Here is a 22,022-nt window from a genome sequence, read left to right as displayed (position 1 = left end):
CTGCACCCCCTGCAGTGGAAGCATGGAGTCTTAACCACTGCACTGCCAGGGAAGTCCCAAGAAACAGTTTCTATCATTTATTGTGTCCCTCCTACACCATATTCTTCCCTGGTAGCTCAGATGGTAAAGAATCTGCTTGCAATGCAAGAGACCTGGGTTCTATCCCTGGAGAAGATCTCCTGGAGAAAGAAATGGCAATCTACTCCAGTATTCTTGCCTCCTGTGGACAGAGGCACTTGGTACGATACAGTCCATGGGGTTGCAAAGAACTGGACACGACTTAGCTACTAAACAATAACAGCAACAAGGGAACAGTAACTGGGATAATCTAGCATGGCTTTCTTTTTTTTCTTTTTGGTTTGGAAAATTTTCAGTCCAGTCTGTTTTCATTTTTCCAGATTATGTTTTTAATTTTCTTATTTTGAGTTCTGGGTTCAATGATGAGCTCTTCCTCTTACTTGAGTCATCTTTTATTTCTCACTTTACCTAGCCTCAGTTTCCCAAAATAAAAAGTTAAATATTTCCTCATAGGTTATAAATAGCAGATCCAGTTCCTGTCACCTAGAAAATATGGGACAAGTGTTAGTGTCCGTACTTCTGGTCTTACTTGCATGCGTCACTTCATTTGTGTTTGACTCTGTGGACTGTAGCCCACAGATTCCTCTGTCCATGGGATTCTCCAGGCAAGAATGCTGAAGTGAGTTGCCATTTCCTCCTGCAAGGGATTTTCCCAACCCAGCAATCAAACATGAATCTCGTATGTCTCTGGCATTGGCAAGCAGGTTCTTTACCACTAGCGCCACCTGGGAAGGCCTTGGTCTTAGTTACTCCCCAGATAAGTGAGCGAGAACTACCCCACTTTTTTGAAATTGGGGTGGAGATAAATCCTCTAAGAAGTTTGGAAAAGTCTAGGAAATGTGGGAAAACAGAGCAGGGCCTCCCAGGGATGGAGCTACAGGTCAGAACCCAAGGCTAGATATGACATGTTGCTGACTGAGGCTGGGTTCAGGGTGAGGATTATAGAATCTAGAGGAACGAGTAGTTTGCCTGAGGATGGAGATGAGAAATGAAGAGTGATTTGGGCCCTCAGACGGGCAGCATCAAGGACCCAGCCAGCACCACGTGTGCTGGACGGGCTCTTCCTGTGGACATGAGTGTCTTAGGTGGGCTGGGAAAGCCCAGACTCTTGGGGCTCCAGGCAGAGGGCTTCTCCATAGGCTTGCCTGGCTGCCTTTAGTTATTTAGAGGAAATGCTGACTTCCAGGACCTTGGACGTGCCCCACTGCCCCTTGGCAAGGGCAGAGCAGGTGCAAGACAGGTAAGATCGAGGTTGTATCTTGCTGGAATCTGGAGAGGGGCTAGGTCTTCACATATGACCGTAATCCGGCCGTAGGTGAGGTACGATAGTCTTGGCACTGTGACCACAACGTCTGGACTGAAGCTCAAAGGAAAAGAAAGGTTCTTAATGCCTCCCATCTCCCCGCTGTCCAATATCTCCGAGGGCAGAAGCTGCCTAGCGGTGGAGTGTTTCAGTGAGCTCATTTTCTGCCCAGGGGAGTGAGAGGTCTAGTGAGGTAGGGAGGCTCACACATGTCTGGAGGGGTTTCCTGCTTTGGGGTGGAGGCTGGGCCCCTTCCTGCCGTAGAATCTCTTCATAGATGCCCCCCTCCCATGATGGTTGGGAAAGAGATAAGGTGTAGTTTTGTCTAGCCGCTGAGGGCTCTGTGGAGTGGGGGCTGTGGGGGAGCAGTTATCTGAAACCGCAAACCCCAAGAGCAAGCAGAGAGCTGATGTCAGCTTTATCAGGGAGTGCCAGAAACACACTAAAAGCCAGGACTCCCGGTGAAGAAAACCAGGAGAGTGCACGCCCTAGAAAATGGCTGGGATACAGGCTGTCAACAGAGCCTGACCACCTGCCCTTGACTTTTGCATGAAACAGGGAGTGTGGGAGGGCTGGCTGGGTTTTAAGAGCTTAGGCTGTGGCTGCCATGGTTGTTGATTCTGACTTTTCTTTTGGGGTTCCACAGCTAGATCCAAAGGCAATGCCAGAATGTTTCAGAAATGCCTTACACACAGACAGTGGCATTTGAATAGTGACTTTCTAAGACCACTTCTTAGAGAATAACTTTTATGTAGGTGTTTACGTTACAAAAATCACTCTCAGTTTCAATAAAATAATGTTGCAGTCAGTTGCATTTCCGTTTACAGTGACAATGAAAAACAATAGTGACAACTGATTTATGTTTAATATTTGGGAAATGAAAGAGAACTATGAAAAGAAAGATTTTAATTCTCAGTAAGAAAAATAGAATAAGACTTGAATAAATGAAGAGATATTTTCTGTTCTAGAATCAGAAGATTTAAAATAGTAACATGACATAATATCTAATGTATGGAGTTAACACAAATTAGATTCCATATGATATTTTGTGGAAATTGACAAAACAACAATACAATTTCTATAGTGAAAATAATAGTTAAGCACATTACGGAAATTTTTGAAAAGAAATGAACCAATAATAGAATAAATTATTTTGTTAATATTTAAAATGTGGTACAAAGGACATTTATATTGTATGGTATCAGATGCAAAGCAGAATAGTAGATTGACAAAAACATAATAAGGATTCCCTGCATTCTAAATTTGCTAAAAAGTTAACAAATGATAGTTCTGGACAACAAAATAGTAAGACAGGAATCCTATTTAATAGACGTTACTGAGAAAAGATATAAAGCACTTCTGTCCTCCTCTGATGCTAGTTGTCAAAAATAAGCTCCAGATATTTTAAAGTTGAAAATATCTCTTCTAAAAGTGAAACAAAATGACATATTATAGTTATCCAGCTGTAGCGGAGGAATTAATTTCTCGAGTATTAAAACTGGGCTAAATTACAAGTGGTGAATTGGAAGGATCTGATTGTATAAAAATTGAGCAACAGCAAGCTTAATAAGTTCTTGATAAAAAGAGAAAAATGCAAAACTATTTGAAATATACAAGGCTGGTAAAGATTAGTATTAAAAAATATAAAGAACAATTGTAAATCTATAGATAAACAGTTAAAAGATATGAACAAATAGTATAAGAGGAAATACAAACATCAAACCTCCATTTGGAGTATTTCAGTCTTGCTAATGATTAAAGTGCAAACTAAAAGCATGAATCTATTTCTTAGTTAAGTAGCAAAAGTGATAAAACTCGATGTTAATGTGCTTGTGTCGGGACCGGCCGACGAGTCAACGCAGGCACAAACGCGGGATTCCTCGGCTGAGAAATAAGTAGATACAGACACAGCGGGGTTGAGAGGATCACTGCAGTCAGTGATGATTGTTTATTTTACACACAGATTTTTATACCCTTATACCAGGAAATTCTTATACAACACATTCTTTGCACCAAAGATCACATAAGGAACATAAAGCAATCAATCAAGATCTTAAGACTTTGTTTCTCAAGACTCAGGTCGTATCTCAGGACTCAGGTCATAAAAGCCATTTGTCCTGCGTCAGATGCGCTCCAGGGGCTGCAAGATGTTTCTTTAAGGTTAGTGATTAATAAGGGGTGGTGGGACAGAGAGCTATGTCTGGAATTAGACCCCTGAGCCAACAAGGCAGCTCCCAAAGCAGATCCCGTTTGTTCTCAGGCTGCCCCCCACAGCTTGGAGGGAAATAGACACACTCTCTATATTTACTAGTATGTTTTCTGCAGAGCAGGAGATCAAAACACAAACCACTTAGGCAATACTCTCAAATAAATCTCGAGAAAATAATGTGAAAGAGGAAAGGTTTATAAAGGTGGTATAGTGAAAATCTGTCCATTACCTAACCACCTGACAATTTGATAATGGTTGTACCAACTGGAAAATATTAAGATCCCACCACATTAGCAACTGTTAAAACCGTAAATCTGAGGATGTTGGTGATATAATAGGGAATGTACGTATACAAGTTAAGAAGTAGAAGATATTTGTTAGGTGAACACTGGTAATTGTCAAATTATGTTTGTCTAATGAAAACATCAGTGCTGTCAGCGTCTCAACGCTTGGTCTAATAAGTCAGTGCTTGTGGGACATCAGTGTGATTATAATTTGGGGGTCTTGTTGAAAGGCAGATTTTGATTCACTCGAACTGGGGTGGAGCCTGGGATATTCTAAATTTGTGATAATGGTAAAGCTACTCCTCCCACTACATTTTTAAGAGCAAATGTTTAGATCTCTGCCATGCAGTCTCGTGGCCATTAGTCATATGAGGCTGTTCAAATTTAGATTAATTGAAATAAAATGGAAAATTTAGTTTCCTAAGTCTTATTACCTATATTTCAAGTGTGCATTAGTCATGTATGGCTTACATCTCAGAAAGCTCAAATTATAGAACAAGTCCATCATCACAGAAAGTTCTGTCAGACCTAAATCATCAGTCTTAAAGTGAAGAGGATTTTTATCACTTTCTTGGTAGAGTTGTTTGAAATATGCGATTACAAGCTTCTTCCATTCCTTTGTAGTCACAAATCACATAGGTATACAGTCATAGAAGTGATAAAGCAAGGGACAATTTCATCTAGTTTAGTTTGATCAATGAAATTCTTTTATCCCATTGATTTTATTGTCATTCCATAGATGTGTTATCCTAATTATTATTGGCCTCTCAAAGGGCAATCATTTCCACTAAATTGGTTTCAGTTTCTTTGCTATTTTTTCCTCATCTTACATAATTAACATATACTAGAGGAGACTTTTAAAGAAGGCTTGCAATAAATTAAAGTATAACGTGTATGCTGTCAATCAGCTGTACCCCAATACAAAATAAAAAGTTAAAAAAAAAAGAATACATATGTATAATTTACAAAGAGATCCTCACATTCTCTTTTCCTATCTAAGTGTTTCATCAATTTATATTTTTAAAGTGTATTCTTGAAGCTGGACCAACCTTGTGTTAGTTACCCAAAGATGTGGGCATTGATTTTCTTTTGAAAGGTTTCCTGGATGATTGCTTTTTCTTTATTTTCTGTGAAGTGGAAGCTCTGACCATTGTTATTTTCTTTCAGGAATTTATGCAAATATTCTCATGAGGTTCTCTCAGAAGATAACTTCAGGGTCCTGACAAACCATGGGCTCTCTGGACTGAACCAAGAGGAATTAGCTGTGCTCCTTCTCCAAAGTGACCCTTTTTTTATGCCCGAGGTAAGTTCTGATTCCTCAGTTTGAAAAGCAAGGAGAATGCCTTTGGCAGTGTGGTGTCATGTGTGTGTTGGAATGGGAGCAGAGAAACCCAGACACCAGGGCTCTGCAGGTGGCAGTCAGCAGGTGGCTGTTGCTAAGTGAGCTGGAGATTCCAACAGTTTCCTTCTTATTTGAAGTTTTACGAGTATTTGAGTCTGGAATGCCTCCTCCCCTGGGCTGCTAGGGAACCCTGTGTGAGCAAGTGTGATCTGAAGAAGGAGCAATAAGACTAATTGGTGCCTTACATCCGAGTGACTTCCTGGAATAGGTGGGCTTTGAAGCAAGGTTTTGGAAGATGACAGGGTACATTGCTTGAGACTAAGTTGTAGCAAAGAGATCTCAAAATGCAGTGATTCAAATAAAATATTACTTTGTTTCTCCATCTCTTGGTAGTCTAGATCTGAGGTCACTAAACTATAGTCTATGGACCACATCCCACCTGCCGCCCATTTTTGTAGTTTAATTGGAACACAGCCACACTCGCTCATTTATGTATTGTCTATGGCCACTTTCTCATACAAGAGTGAGTTGAGTATTTGCAACAGAGATCGGATGGCCTGCCAAGCCTAAAATATTTACTATTGGATCATTTACGCAAATAGTTTGCTGACTTTTGGTCTTGCCTAGAGGTAGGGAAGCAGGTAGTCTGATGGTCAGGCAGCTGAATTCCATGATGTAGTGTAGGGACTCAGGCCAGTAGGTCAGCCTTGTTATCTTATATATAATAGATTTGTTTTATTACTGGACCGGTAGATAATCTCTGCTCTCTTTTAACATATGGCTTCCTCCTCACGGTACAAGGAGGCTCTTCTCAGCATCATCAGGAACGTAGAGAAGGAGTAAGTAAAAGACAAGCTGCCTCCTTTTTAAAAAGATGTGTCCTGGATATTGTATCTCATTCATTGTATGCTCCATCTCATTCGCCAGAACTTACCACATGACTGCACTTAGGGAGAAGGCAGGCTGGAAAATGTAGTTTTCTGGCTGGGTAACTACATGTCCAGCTAAAACTTGGAAGCTTCTATTATTAGAAGAAGGATAAGAACAATTTCAGATAATTAACAGTCTCATCCACATAGGAATATTGACTTGAAAATCAGAGGATGCTGCTTAAAGAATGGTATCTGACCTGAGAAAAATCCTTGTGTAAAGAAGTTAGCCTCATTCTGGAAGAGAGGCCCAGAAACATAATAGAAGCCTCAAGTTGAGTGGGTGGAAGTGACTGAGATAAGATAACAAGGTTGAAATCCGGTCATGCTTTTATGTATGACAAGATAGCTGTTAGGGACATCTGGAGGGTTAAGCATCTTTTGACTCTAAGCTCAGTGTGTTTCCCTGAGGACTTAGGAAAACTTAGGACATGTGGGGTGATTCTGGGTTGATTACTGAGCTCAGGCGAGATAGGAATGCAAGACACTCTATAAAAATGTCTTCAGAGAGGAAGGGTAGGGGAGGAATGTTTAACTATAACTCACTTCCCCAGGCATTCTTTCATTTATGTACTTGAGTTTCTCTCTCTGTTTCCAGGAACCCAAGGTTCAGAGGTCTTATCTTGGGATCTCTATGGCCCTTGGCCTATGTGCCAGCCAGCCCAGTCCCTCCTAGCTATCAGTATGGGGAAAATGTCTTACACTCTAACTCGCTAAATGTCCCATTGACTAACAGAGGCACCTTCTCCTTTCCCTTTCTTGTGAAAGAATGACGACAGCTGAACGCTTGTCATGACTCTTGAGACAGTGTTGCCCGGGGTCTAACCTAGTGTCAAACTTGCAAGGTTGGAAACGTCCTGGGACCAGAGGTCTGAGAAGCTGGTTCCTGTGATGGGAAATCAACTAGAGCATCAATGACATAAGTCTCTATTTGACCATTCTGGGCAAGAGTTGTCCCTAAAGGAGTATTTTAACTTGGGGGAATAGGGCGGAGTATTTTCAAGGTTTTAGCAGGGGAGGGGAGTGGTCAGCTAGAGTTCAGCTAGTTCCAAGGATAGTTGATCAAGGATGGTTGCTCCACGTCTCTAAGTTCTGTCTTTGCCTCCAACTACCTATGTGATCTTGGACAAGGCATTTCATCCTTCAGGGTCTCACTTTACTTATGAGACTAATGTTTGCTTTGCGGTCATTCAGCTAACACTCAGGAGTGCCTGCAAGGGTAGCACTGAGTTAAATCTTGAAGTCAACGGTGGACAAAGCACACGCCTGCCCTCAAATACCGAACACGTTCACACTTTTCCACTTTGCCTTAATCTGTGAGAACATAAAAGCATAAACCTGACTTCCTGGTATATAAACATGGATAATTGAAGTGCATTTATTAAAAAGGGTCTCATTTGTTCTGGCAGGAGCAGTCTTTCTTAAACATCAGAACAATACTAGGAATGTTAACCAAAGTATCATCTGCGAAGTTGCTAATAATCTCGTTTCACTTGAGCCTCGAGAATTCTGGGTCTCAAGCTTTAGTGTGGGTCAGAATCACCAGGAGTGATTGCTGGGCTCCAGAACCCAGATTGCTGGCCTCCTCCTCTGGCCGTTCTGACTGTAGATATGGGGAAGGGCCCAAGGATTTGTATTTCTAGTAGTTTTTGGTTGGAGCTGATGCTGTTGGTCCCGGGACCACACTTTGAGAACTGTCAGCCAAGAGTCTTAATCCTGGCTCATAGACTCTATCATAATGATATGTATTTCCATCAGGTTTAGAAGTTGTTTATATGGCTCAATCATGGTTGAATCCATGTCTTTCCCACCTGGATACATCACAGTGACCCATGTTGATCTGGTTTGCTCAGTCTGTTGAAACAACTTACAAATGCTTTCGTGTTTAAGCCTCTTCGTGTAATGATTCAAACATTTGCATCACATTTTGTATTGTGTACAAGACATTTACGTATTTTATTATTTAACCTGCTGCACAACGTGGTTAGGTGAGGGGAGCAAATATTTTTGTCTTTTACAGCAAGGCCAAGAGTCTGGGAGTAAGTAAGTAATTCAGATGTGAAGTCACGTATAGCTGCTTCTAGCTGCAGACTTCAACCCACATCCTCTAGTCCTGTATCACAGGGTCTGGCCTCACTGGCGATACTTCTCCTGCTCTCATTTCAGTAAGAATTACATTTCCGTAGAGCTAGATATGTAGATATACCTATTTACATATAAAAATGATCAACTATCAGTTGGTCTTTTGAGAAACTGCCACATTCTGCCTAGCTCCCAGCAGCTGAAGCTAAGACCTCACATCCTTTGTTTTTCTTTTTGACTGCACCACGTGGCATGCAGGATAACCCGTGCCCCCTGCAGAGTTCTTCTGATTAATTGAAGATGTGTTGATATCCAAAGGTGGGCCTTCCTCTTTGGGATTACTTTATATGTAGGGCTCCCTTTGGGTCCTGTTTTGTTCTATCTATAGCCGGCCATCTTATATTGATTCTTCCAAAAGAGGTTAATAAAAGTCAAGTTTCTTTTATTTAGTTTGTAGGCCTCTTCTACCCCAAATAAGTCACTGATTGAATATAACTCAACAAAGATTACAGAGTTATACACATACATTTTTTTCCTTAGATATATCTCTGCTTGTGCTCATGTGCTCAGTCCTGTCTGACTCTTGGCCACCCCATGGACTGTAGCACTAGGCTCCACTGTCCATGGGATTTCTCAGGCAAGAATACTAGAGAGGGTTGCCATTGCCTTCTCCAAGGGATCTTCCTGACCCAGGGATTGAACCTGCGTCTCCTGCAGCTCCTGCATTGCAGGCAGATTCTTTACCTGCTGAGTCATCAGGGAAGTTTATATCTCTGCTTCTGTTTTTTTTTTTTCTTTTTCTTTCAGGAGATAAGAAAATATGCATTTTTTTCTTACCAGGAAGTAAAAAAAAATGCATTTTTATTTTTTATTTATTTAATCAATATTTATTGGAGTATAGTTGATTTACAATGTTGTGTTAGTTCAGGTGTCCAGGAGAGTGAATCAGTTATACCTATACACAGATCCAACCTGTCCATCCTAAAGGAAATCAGTCCTGAATATTCATTGGAAGGACTGATGTTGAAGCTGAAACTCCAATATTTTGGCCACCTGATGCGAAAAAGTGACTCATTTGAAAAGACCCTGATGCTGGGAAAGATTGAGGGCAGGAGGGGAAGGGGACAACAGAGGAGGAGATGGTTGGATGGCATCACCGACTCAATGGACATGAGTTTGAGTAAACTCTGGGAGTTGGTGATGGACAGAGAGGCCTGGCGTGCTACAGTCGATGGGATCACAAAGAGTCGGACACGACTGAGCGACTGAACTGAACTGAACTGATACATAGATCCACTCTTTTTTAGATTCTATTCCCATATAGATCATTATATTTACATGAACTTTCCTTAATGTGTGGCATATAGAGAAACATGTTTTCTCTCTGGCTCTTGTTTCTTCCTTCTGTAGATATGCAAGAATTATAAGGGTGAGGGTGGAAGACAGATTTGTAACCAACAGCCCCCGTGTGAAAGACTCCATGTCTGTGAACACTTTACCCGAGGGAACTGTGGTTATGCCAACTGCTTCCGGTCCCATAACCTGATGGACAGAAAGGTGCTGGCTGTCATGAGGGAGCACGGGCTGAGCTCAAGCGTGGTACAGAACATCCAGGACATCTGCGATAGCAGGCACCGCCGAAAGAAGCCCTCAGCGTGGAAGGGTAAGTGTGGCCTTCTTAACAGGGCAAACGGAAATAAACAGAAATCACAAAGAGAGGGAATCTCTACTGATGCTCACCCTGCCTCATCATGTAAAACTATTTTCCCTTTCAGACCTTGTCGGTACGCATACACAATTTTTACATAATTATGATCATAGTATATGTGTGATTTTGCAATTTGATTTCATGCTATTCCATGCATCCAAACCACACAGACACACTTCACACTCGGGCACGTTGCCAACATATATGCACCTCTCACTAGGGACGTGTCACACACCATATGTGCAAACCTCACGTACACACGCATACACCCCTCACATGTCCACCATGTATGCATATCACACACACACATGTCCACCATGTATGCATATCACACATACACGCACGCACTTCATATAAACATATATGAACCCCACATATAAACATACAAGCACACCACACTTTGCACACATGAATACACATGCTCACTCCCTCCCTTCTCTCTGCTTCCTGAGGCTGTGACTTAACATGTTTCTAGAAAGAGGTCAATTTTCTTGTTTTAATTTTGGATATTGCTGACTTAAGCTTGGGCATTTGGGGGCCAGATGAACAACTCTGGATAATTCCAAGCTTCAGTGAAATCAGACCTTTCCTTATTTCCTTTTTTGTTGTTGTTTTAAGTATTGTGACTTCTTAGCTTAGGTACACCTGTGTCACAATATGGGTGAACTCTAAGTGATTTGGGGGCACTCGTCTCTGATGGGCACTAGTCTGTCTCTCCATTCACCCTTGCGGTAAATGTGGACTTGAACTTGAGGACTGTGGACAGCCCCACCTAAGACAGTGGGCATTTAGGAGCTGCATCTAAGTCCCACGAGAGAATCCGAGAAGAGCCAGGGTTGGCTCAACCTTTATCCTAGGCCAAAGGTGGTGTTTTCTGCAGGGCTGGCAGGAAGGCGGGATTCTTCTATTGTCATAACCACCTTGTCAAGATTTTCACACAAATTAATTTTTTAAAACTTTTTATTTGATTTTGGAGAACAGTTAATTAACAATGTTGTAATAGTTTCAGGTGCACAGCAGAGGGACTCAGCCTTATATATACATGTATCCATTCTCCCCCAAACTCCCCTCCCATCCAGGCTGCCATGTAACACTGAGCACAGTTCCCTGTGCTATACAGTAGGTCCTTGTTGGTTATCCACTTTAAATATAGCAATGTGTATATGTTGATCCCAAACTCCCTAACCATCCCTTCCCTCCATCCTTCCCCTGCTGGTAATCATAAGTTCCTTCTCTAAGTCTATGAGTCTTTTTCTGTTTTGTGAATAAGATCATTTGTATCATTTCTTTTAAGATTACCCATATAAGGCACGTCATAGGATATTTCTCATCTATTTGGCTTACTTCACTCTAGTGTGAAGTAGTATGACACTCTAGGTCCATCTGTTGCTGCAAATGGGATTATTTCATTCTTTTTTAATGGCTGAGTAGTATTCCATTGTATATATGTACCACATCTTCTTTACCCATTTCTCTGTCAATGGATATTTAGGTTGCCTCCATGTCTTGGCTGGGCTTCCCTGGTAGCTCAGCAGGTAAAGAATCAGCCTGCAATGCAGGAGACACTGGTCCGATTTCTGGGTTGGGAAGATCCCCTGGAGGAGGAAATGGCAACCCACTCCAGTATTCTTGCCTGGAGAATCCCCATGGAGAGCAGCCTGGTGGGCTATAGTCCATGGGGTTGCAAAGAGTTGGACACGACTGAGCGACTAAGCACGGCACAGCACGTACCTTGGCTGTTACAAGCAGTGGCAGCGTTTTGACTCTGCAGGATTGCCGAATGACAGTACCAGGTTAATTCACTGCTTCTCCAGTGTGAAAATTTAGGGCTCTGAGGTGGAAAGAGCAAGATCCCTAAGAGTGGTCATGGGGAATTCCTGAAAAGATTTTTAGACCTCCAAATATACTTACCCACGAAAACGTCTGAACCTCTCTTGCCCGATGATGAAGTCCCTCCTTTTCTTCTCTCCTGCTGATACTGTTTCTGCTTTACCCCACTCTCACTTCACCTGGCCTCTCTGAGGCCGAACGGGAGGTGGGTACAGAGTTAAGGACATTAAGGCTAACTTTTGTTGTTTGGTTTTTCTTTCCCAGCTCCTCCTCCCCATCGTAGAGACCCAGCCTACAGAGGGAGGAGTAGGAGCAGAGACCGGGGCAGCAAGGAATTTCTTCCAGCAGCTTCGGCTCCTGCCCAGAGGTCCTGCCCACCCAGCCCAAAGCCTGCCGGCCACCGCGGCTCTGTCTCAAGTGATGGGCCTGTCGAGGATCTTGCCCACAAGTTCTCGCATCTGGGAAGTCAGGAGTGCCCCCTGCCTGCCTCCGTCCCGTCTGCGGCTGCCAGTCTTGGAGGAACTGGTCAAGGGGGAGGAAGCCAAAGGCTTGCAGAGAATGGCAGTGCAAAGGATCTTTGCTATGGGAGTCATAGCCATGCTCCCTTCCATTTTGGTTTGACAACAGCCTTCAACTGGAAGGGCCCTGCATCCTGGCAGAATGACCAGGACACCGATAAAAAGAGTTGGATTTCCTCCAGTCCAGCCTTATCCTTCACTCCTCCTGGCTCTCCGCAAACGCCTGAAACCATCACCACCAGAAAGAGCACCGCTGTCCTTTCCTCAGACCATGTGAATGCGGAGCGCAGGAGTGGGCATCAAGACGGCCAGCACTTCCTGCTTTTTGATAATAACGCTGACGGCACAGCCGTAGATACCACTTCCACGAGACTGGCGAATTACCAAACCCCAGGCAGTAGACAGAGAGAAAAATCGTTACCTAGGAACCCAGACGCTGGAACACCTCGGAGTCATCTGCCCACCGCTGGCAAGATGACTGGGGATGGAGCCGCCGCCCTTGTTAATGGTAAACACACAGAAGAGACCTTCTGGGCTAGTCAGTCTGTCCACAGTGCCGCTAGATGGATGGATAAAGTGATGGGTAAAACTACCGATGTAGGTAAAACTGGTGCCACTGGGTTTGGCTTCATGGCGGCAGTCAGAGGGAAGAAAGATGTGTTATGCTGTGGAATTCGGGGGTTAACAAGCAGGTCCTGGCCACACGTGGGGAGCCCTCTGCCCCCGCACAAGGCAGCGCTTGCTCTCCCCAAGGTCCCTTCCTTTTCTTTTCTAGAAACATAGTATTTTATACAAGGATGTTAGAATATTATTATTAATTGATATTAACATAAGTAAAGACACTGCAGTTACACAAAGAAATGTACAATGAACTTTTCATTTCTATTCTTTAACGGTTTTCTCTACCTAGTTTGTTTACAGCTAAGACGATACTGCATAAGCAATTTTTTATGTTACATACATTGTTTTACTGATTTACAATTTAGCATGTCTCACTTGGTACAAGGATTCATAAACATCATTTTTACCCAGGTCCCTTCTTTTACACCTTCCTTAAGCAACAGAGCTGCAGCCTAGGGGACCCATTGTCAGAACTCAGCTCAAATCCCTGTCACCGCCGCCAGTGAGATGACAAGGCAGGCTCCAGGCTGGGTTCTGTGTGGTCACTGAGGGACAAAGAGGGGCCCCATGTCTCGTGTTTGGGTAGAGTGGCCACGGCTGGTGGTTTCTCTTTGGATGTTCCTTAGCAGTACTAAAGGGCAAAGGGTTTTGGATGAGGAGTGGTACTGATGAGGACATAGGAAGACAGAAGGACCAACCCTAGAACTGTATAGAGTAAGTTGCTCCATTTATCGAGAACAGGAATAGTTTAGCCATGGTTCAAGAAAGCAGCATGACACTAAGTAACCCTGACTTTCATGTTTGTTTTCACGTCTGGGCTCTCATGAGCAATACATGAATCATAAGAGTTTTCTTGAACCTGGTCCCCATTTCAGATACTCTTTCCCGCTGTTAGACCAGGTATCTTGTTGTTTTTTTGGTTTAAATGTTACATTTCGCTTACATGCGTCCTCTTCTGTTTTGTAGATTCTGTACGTGACGTTGAGAGTACCACATCTTCCATGATGAATGAACTCAGCTCAAACGAGATTTGTCTTGACCATCTGTATAAGAGTTGTCAACTTAGTGAGTAACTACCTTAATGACTTTCTAGAAGCAGAAACATTATTAATAGTAGTATGGCTAGCATTTATTGAGTGTTTACTATGTGTTGAGTGCAGTGCTGAGGATCTCACATGCATCTTCTTTAAACTTCAACTCAGCTTTAGGTTCTTTGGTTAATTCATTTTACAGATGCACAAATAGAACTTGGGTTTTCACCACAAACCACTTGACCACTGCGTGATATTATACTTTCTCCTTTTACAATTTACAATTCAGTTTTTTACTTTTACAATTCAGTTTTAGGTGAACTCTTACACTTCATCAGGGACCCCTCTTTTTACATACTAAAACCAAACAGAAGTAGCAGTTGTTGTTTAGTCACTAAGATGTGCCCAACTCTTTTCTACCCCAGGGACTGTTTACCGTTCCCTCTCACCAAGCCTCCTGTAGAACTGTTTCCCACGGGACTGCTTGGGACCCAGAGCTTCCCTGTCCCTCTTGCACCACCCTGTCCCTTTCATGTCTCTGCCCCAGGCCTACGCATCATGTCTGATTCACTTGTTTGATCACTTAGTGGTCTTAGAGTCATTCCCTTTGTGTCTGAGGAGGAGATTCTGCCCTGTGTTCTCTAAATCAAAAACCTGCAACTTCAACAAAGTTTATTTTTTAACTAAGGTAAAACACATAACATAGATTTTACCATTTTAAGTGTACTGCTTAGTACTGTTCATTACATCATTCATACTGTTGTGCAACCAATCTCCAGAACTCTTTTCATCTTTTGAAACTGAAACTCTGTACCTCAGTTCAGTTGCTCAGTCGTGTCCAACACTCTGCGACCCTGTGGACTGCAGCACGCCAGGCCTCCCCGTCCATCACCAACTCCCAGAGCTTACTCAGACTCATGTCCATTGTGTTGGTGATGCCATCCAATCATCTCATCCTCAGTCATCCCCTACTCCTCCCGCCCTCAATCTTTCCCAGCATCAGGGTCTTTTCAAGTGAGTCACTTCTCATGAAGTGGCCAAAGTATTGCAGTTTCAGCTTCAACATTAGTCCTTCCAGTGGATATTCAGGACTGATTTCCTTTAAAACAACAACTCTGTACCTATTAAACAACGACTCCTCATTTCCCCCTTCTGGCAGGGAAGCCCCTGACAGCTGCCATTTTGCTTTCTGTCTACAAATATGACTCTTCTATGTCCATATGAGTGATCTCACACAATATTTGTCTTTTTCTGACACTGGCTTATTTCACTTAGTACAATGTCCTCAAGGTTCACCCATATTATAGCCTTTGTGAGAATTTCCTCCTTTATGAAGGTTGAACACTATTCGATTGTATTCTATCTCATTTTGTTTATCCATTCATCCACTGATGGGCAGTTGAGTTGCTTCTACCTTTTAGCTATTATGTATAATGCTGCTAGGAACACAGGTGTACAAATATCAGTTCTTGCTTTCAGTTCTTTTGGGTATATACCCAGGAGTGGAATTGCTGGATTATGTGGTAAATCTGTGTTTAAGTTTTTAAGAAACTGCCACACAATTTTCTATAGCAGCTGTATCAATTTACATTTTTATCAGCAATGCACAAGGGTTCCAATTTCTCCACATCCTTGCCAACACTTGTAAATTTGTTTTTGTTTGTTTTATTTATAGCAGCCATTCCAATGAGTGTGAGGAAGGTTATACTTTTGAATCAGTTAAATTCCAGGCAGTGACATTTCAAAATGATTTAAATAATGCCAATTTTGAAAAATAAAACTGTTTTCTGTCCTCCTGTATTATGAGCTTCTAACATTAATTCATTCTTCAGCAAGCATTCACTGAAAGGGCATCTTTTGCATGCTTACTCCTCTGCCAGTGAAGCAAGGAGACAAAAGCTAAACAATGATGCAGGCCTTTCTTCAGTGAGTTTGTTATTAAGTGAAAGTCGCTCAGTCGTGTCTGACTCTTTGCAACCATGGACTGTATAGTCCATGGAATTCTCCAGGCCACAATACTGGAATGGGTAACCTTTCCTTTCTCCAGGGGATATTCCCAACCCAGGGATCGAATCCAGGTCTCCCATGTTGCGGGTGGATCCTTTCCCAGCTGAGCCACAAGGGAAGCCCGAGTTTGTCATTAAAGCGGGGCATCAAAACATCCACAAATCTGTGAATTCCCTGGCAGTCCAGTGGTTAGTCCAGCCTGTGCTCTCTCACTGCCAGGGGCCCGGGTTCAATCCCTGGTCAAAGAACTAAGACCCCACAAGCTGTGCAACGTGGCCCCAAACAAACAGAACATCCACAAATTAGAGAACTGCATAAAATGAGTAAAAACATAACTAATAAAGCACAAACTGCGTCTTGAGCGCTGGTTGAGGGAACATAAGACACAAGTGAGGTCAGAAGAGCACGAGATCAGTGAGGGAATTCTGGAAGAGATGAATTCTAGACCAGGGCTTCCTAGGAAACACACAGGCTGCTGCTGCTGCTGCTGCTAAGTCGCTTCAGTCGTGTCCGACTCTGTGCGACCCCATAGACGGCAGCCCACCAGGCTCCGCTGTCCCTGGGATTCTCGAGGCAAGAACGCTGGAGTGGGTTGCCATTGCCTTCTCCAATGCATGCAAGTGAAAATTGAAAGTGAAGTCGCTCAGTCGTGTCCGACTCTTCACGACCCCATGGACTGCAGCCCACCAAGCTCCTCTGTCCACGGGATTTTCCAGGCAAGAGTACTGGAGCGGGGTGCCAAACACACAGGCAGTTGCCTCCAATAGAGAGCAATTTGTCTCAGTAAATGCATATAGAGGGAGGCGCAGAAAGGATAATTTAAATTTCTAATGACCTCAGATTTCCGTGTGGGCAATATGGCTGTTTTTTTTGAAGGTGAGAGGAGAAGGGGACGACAGAGGATGAGATGGTTGGATGGCATCACCAACTCGATGGACTTGAGTTTGAGCAAGCTCTGGGAGTTGGTGATGGACAGGGAAGCCTGGCGTGCTGCTGTCCATGGGGTCGCAAAGAGTCGGACACAACTGAGCAACTGAACTGAACTGAACATGGCTTTTGGGGGAGTGGAGAATTTTGTTTTCTGATGAGTCTCTGTGGGTAGTAAATGAATCTGGAGATAGGGGCTTGAGACAATGCAGGTAGGGACTGGCATGAGCACAGGTGTAGCTGGAAAATGTGCCTACAGGGCTGGCAGGGTGGGAAAGGCAGGCCTTGATGGGGAGAGTCAGCCGTGCACTTGGCCAAGTTGCTCAGACCTGTCTTCTATTTTTGTAGAGAGCTGCAACAAAGTTCATTTCCACCTGCCCTACCGGTGGCAGATGTTACTTGCAAATAGCTGGGTGGACCTTCCGTTCATGGAGGATATTGAGAAGGCCTTTTGTGACCCCAAAAACTGCAGGTAAGTTGGTGGCGGGTCTGGCTTGTGAAGTCTACAGCATCATCAAAGGAGAGCCTAGTGCTGTGCTTATGGGAAGAAGAAAAAGCAGTTTTCCTTCAGAATCCCATTTAGGTTAACTCTTAAGATTAAAATGGCAAATGACTGCTGAGTTAATAAAGATAAAGGAATAAGTGGGGCAGGTTTGAAGTCACCCAGAGCCTGGCTAATACGAGTGACTCTGGGAATATTTGCTAACTCAGGTGAAATAAACAGGGACACAAATATTTGTTCAGTTAATATTTGTCTGAACAACAAAATGCATAGGTTGGTTTGCAAACCTATGAGCTCAGAAGAGCCTTTGGCTTAATCTCATTGTTTGAGAAAATGATTTGAGTCATTTCATATAGTTCTAAGGCAGAATTTTGTTACATACTTTAGTATTTTATACCTGCCTCTATATTTGCTATTTTCTCTATCATGGAGGTTTCTAAAAGGCTGCTTTATATTTCTGTTTCTGTTAGGGCTGAAATGGGTGATACTACCCATGACCATATTTATAAGCTGCATCCTACTTTATAAGGAAGTACTTTGGGAGGGAAAATACAGACTTGTCAACCGTCTTTGACTTTAGTCAATTTCTGGTGGAGAGTGTGTTGCTGCATTTTGCCACTAGAGGGTGGTGTCAGCCGTTTTGTTTCTAGGTGTGTTCCTCCGACCAGGTAAATCTGAAGCAGGGTTTTTCAACCTTAGCGCTGTTGACTTTGGGGCCCAAATAATTATTTGTTTTGCTGAAGCATTTTAGCATCATCCCTGGTGTCTACCCACTACATGCCAGTTGTGAGAAACAAAAATGTCTTTTGACATTGTCAAATGTTTCCTGGGTCGCAGTATCACTCCTGGTTGAACATCGCTGATCTAGGAGGTATTTTGTAGAGCAGTAACTCTCAAACTTTTTTGGTTTCTGGAGCCCTCGATACTCTTAAAATGTACTGAGGATCCCAGAGATTTCAGTTTATATGGATTTTATGTGGATTTATAGCTATTGATATTTACCATGTTAAAAGTCACAATTGAGAAAAATTGTTTATTGATTCATTAAAAAATAACAATAATAAATTCATTCATGTTAACATAACATGTTTAATTATATATCATTACATACATACATAACTGTATGTAAGTATAACTATAAAAATAACTTTTCCAAAACCAAACCAAATCAAACTCACTGAGAAGAATGATATTGTTTTATATTTTTGCAAATCTCTTTATTGTAAAATCAAACATTGTGTAGCCTTGAAAAACTCCACTGTGTACCTGTGAGGGTATGAAAGTGAAAAAGGTGGGTAATGTCCTAATATTATTGTGAAAGTAACTTTGACCTTGCTGACTCCCTGAAAAGGTCTCGGACTACGCTTTGATAATGGAATTCTCTGGGCAAGAATACTGGATGGGGTAGCCATTCCCTTTGCCAGGGAATCTTCCTGACCCAGGGACTGAATCGCAGTCTCCTGCATTGCAAGCAATTCTTTACTGTCTTTGCCACCAGGGAAGCCCAACTATTTAAATAATGCATAATAATTGAAAAAAACTGACCTACTGTGAGTTTCAGAGTTGCTGACATTGAGCCAATCAATTGTATTCTTTTGGGGATATCTTTTTGAGGGAAGAACACATTTTGTGACACCGTTAAATACGTGGGGTAGGCAGGTTAAATTATCTCTCTGTATTTCAGTTTTTTAAGACCGTAAGCTATATAAAGGGAATTCAGAGACCCCTTTCAACTCTCATTTTTTAATTCTGCCCTCTTATTAAGAAGATCAAAGTAGAGAAAACGGAAGCATTTTGTTTCAGCGAAGCATTTTATTAATGCTAAACTTTTCCCTCTCAGCGTTTCTGTTGGCAATTATAACATCAGTTTCCAGAAGATGATTTGTGATTTTAATCCCGTCCGACGTATCTCCACACCTTCATCCGTCACAAAGCCGGCCAATTCTCTCTTTACCACAAAATGGATTTGGTACTGGAGGAAAGGATCTGACAAATGGGTTCCATATGGGGAGAAGGTGAGTACTATTCTTTCTTGTGGATACTCTTGTATAAACTTGACAACTTCAGAAGAATCTAGTAGCACAGTGTCTGACACCTACGTGGTTACCCGTGGAACATGGATGTGGTAGAGGAAGTGGTGTTTTTTTATATTATACCCAGCAAGCACATACTCTGATTGTCTTATAAAAAGTTATAAATATTTTTAAGAAACTCCTTGATATATGAGCCAGCCAAATATCCCTCTTTCCTCATTATCAGGGACTGTGGCAGAACATTGAGATAGCTTTCTATGTACTAGTACATAAATGGGCAGAGACTACCCCTTGCAACCAGAAAAGTTGGCAAGAGTGAGAAATCAGAAGACTGATACATATGGTTGCTAGAATTTAGTCAGAGTCTGGATTCAGATGAACTAGAAGGTTTAGACTTACCCCCACAGGGACATAGTAATAGGGGAGAGAAATTTAGACAAGCAGAGGTTCTGTCTACTGTCCCTTCTTCCTTTTGATTCAGATGATTAAACAGAGAGGGAGGTAGCTAAAGTAGGCAATGAAATTAGAGTGATGAGAAAGGGAAAAGAAAAGAAAAGCAAGAGATGGAAATGAAGCCAAAAACAAAAAAGGGATGAGGAGATGCCAGCATAAGATTCTATATAGTTAAGTTGCTGGGCCATACATTTGGTTCTGAGCTTCCAAGCTGCCAAAGCAATCAAAGAAGCACAGTCTATTATAAGATCCCTGGGGCTTCCCAGGTAGTTCAGTGGTAGAGAACCTGTCTGCCAGTGCAGGAGATGCCAGAGATGTGGGTTCAATCCCGGGATTGGGAAGATACCCTGGAGAAGGAAATGGCAACCTGCTGCAGTAGGAGCCTGGTGGGCTACAGTCCATAGGGTCACAGAGAGTCAGACACAACTGAAGCGACTTAGCATGCAGCACACAGTCCAGCTTAGTAGTGCGCCTTGAGGGGCAGGAATGCATGACCTGAAGGAATTGCCCAAGGTGAGGGTGAGCCATAGCTCACCAAAACCACTCAGCCAAAATCAAGGCTGTAATGTAGGCACAAGGCAAAAGTAACAAGACCTGGTTACTGAAACTGAGGTATAAATTCAAGTCTTGGAGAATATGTAATTGAAGGCTCTAGTGTTCATTCATTCGCTCACTCACTCATTCAGAACTGGAGTTATGAATGGGCTAGAGGAAGGTCCTGGAGATGGCTGGTGATTATATCTTTACCTTTTTGGGGTGTTCCTTGCCCTGTCACTCTCATTTGGACAGCAATACACCTATTGGATGGAGAAGGAAATAGCAACCCACTCCAGTATTCTTGCCTGGGAAATCCATGGACAGAGGAGAGTGGTGGGCTACAGTCCATGGGATGGCAAACAGTCATGACTTAGCAACTAAATAACAATGCACCTGTTGGAGTTTTACATGCCTTCATTCCAGCTTTAAGCTGTTCTTTCTCATTGTGTGATGAGACGGTAGCTGTGATGGTCTACTTCATGACAACGTTTTGGATGTGGTTAGACATCTTGTATCAGGTACAAGTTGCTCTGAACACTTGGGTCATATTTTATGGAATATGTAAAAGGACTGTTGCAAAACAGTTCTATTTGTCAGGCCTCCACCTATGGTATCATTGGTTTCAGTAGCACAGACTCCGTACAGTGGAGACTAAAGAAGGGTGTTGACTTGACCCCACCCAGGAAGCCTTTACAATCTGGTTTGGGTGGCAGGATGCATTCCTGTTCAAATCCCATGGCTGAAATAAAGTAAGATATCATGATAGGAATTTCTTAAAACCCTACTCTGAAGTCTTTACCTTTTTATTTTTTTTAAATAGAAAGACTATGAGGAAGTTTCGAACATTGACTCTTCATACCTGGAGTCTCTTTTTCTGTCCTGTCAGAGGGGAATTGTGCCGTTTCAGGCGGGTTCACAAAACTACGAGCTGAGTTTCCAAGGTAAGTGTCTGCATTTGGCAGCGGTGCCCGTCCTTTCAGTCTGGCCTGTGGCATCCATGCAGGAGTGGGAATAGAGCCGAGGGCATGCTGCACTCAGGACCGGGTTCTTTCTAGCACGGCAAGACCAGTGGGTGGGAGCCGATGGCAGTCAAAAGGCCTGTGCTCTAAGCCTTGACTGTGACACGCAGTAGCTGGGAACAGCACCTGGCACCCTGTAAAATGGGGGGGATTGGATTACATGGTCTCTGTGGGCACTTCCTGTTCTACCATTCTGAATTCCTGATTCTAGGTGGGCTGCTTCCCTGAGACAGATTTCAGGTGTTAATGACTCCAGGAGAGATCTTGGGACTGTGGGTCCTTCAAAATTTTAGAGCCATGTTGTTCCTTTTAGGCTTCGTCATCTAGGTCAATGCTTTTATCTGTTGCCTTTTCTAAAGACTTGGCGTTCTGCCATGTTTATTGGAGCCCCCATAGAAATATTTGGTTACCTTCTGCCCATCTGCCTGTTGTGTTTAGTAAGAAACCAGGGCAGAAACTGTTCTCCCTTTGAATGTACTGTCCCATCAGCTGCCTCTGTGTCCCCCTGCCCCCAAATCCCGCCCCCCCCCAATGCTTACCACCCCCGTGTATGGTCAGATACATGCCCTTTCAGAACTATCCTTATAGATGCTTTGAAAGAGGTGAAGA

The 22,022-nt window shown here is 42.9% G+C and overlaps 1 protein-coding gene across 3 annotated transcripts in view; it reads left to right on the top strand.

The window, feature by feature from the left end:
- ZC3HAV1 (zinc finger CCCH-type containing, antiviral 1) overlaps positions 1-22,022 on the top strand; it is a 47,580-nt gene that overhangs the window by 14,058 nt on the left and 11,500 nt on the right. For 2 of the 3 annotated variants that reach the window (XM_081533121.1, XM_081533123.1), the window contains exons 2-8: positions 5,042-5,177; positions 9,638-9,890; positions 12,030-12,791; positions 13,871-13,969; positions 17,218-17,341; positions 19,212-19,386; positions 21,215-21,335. In XM_081533121.1, coding sequence (XP_081389247.1) covers positions 5,042-5,177; positions 9,638-9,890; positions 12,030-12,791; positions 13,871-13,969; positions 17,218-17,341; positions 19,212-19,386; positions 21,215-21,335 — 1,670 coding nt within the window. Of the gene's footprint in view, positions 1-5,041; positions 5,178-9,637; positions 9,891-12,029; positions 12,792-13,870; positions 13,974-17,217; positions 17,342-19,211; positions 19,387-21,214; positions 21,336-22,022 lie in introns of all 3 variants that reach the window. The other variant, XM_081533122.1, reaches the window with a different exon arrangement.

Source organism: Giraffa tippelskirchi, chromosome 10 (genome assembly GCF_054371585.1).
Source record: "Giraffa tippelskirchi isolate mGirTip1 chromosome 10, T2T-mGirTip1v1.2.pri, whole genome shotgun sequence".
Classification (NCBI taxonomy): domain Eukaryota; kingdom Metazoa; phylum Chordata; class Mammalia; order Artiodactyla; family Giraffidae; genus Giraffa; species Giraffa tippelskirchi.
This window is presented reverse-complemented; position numbering and strand designations above follow the sequence as displayed.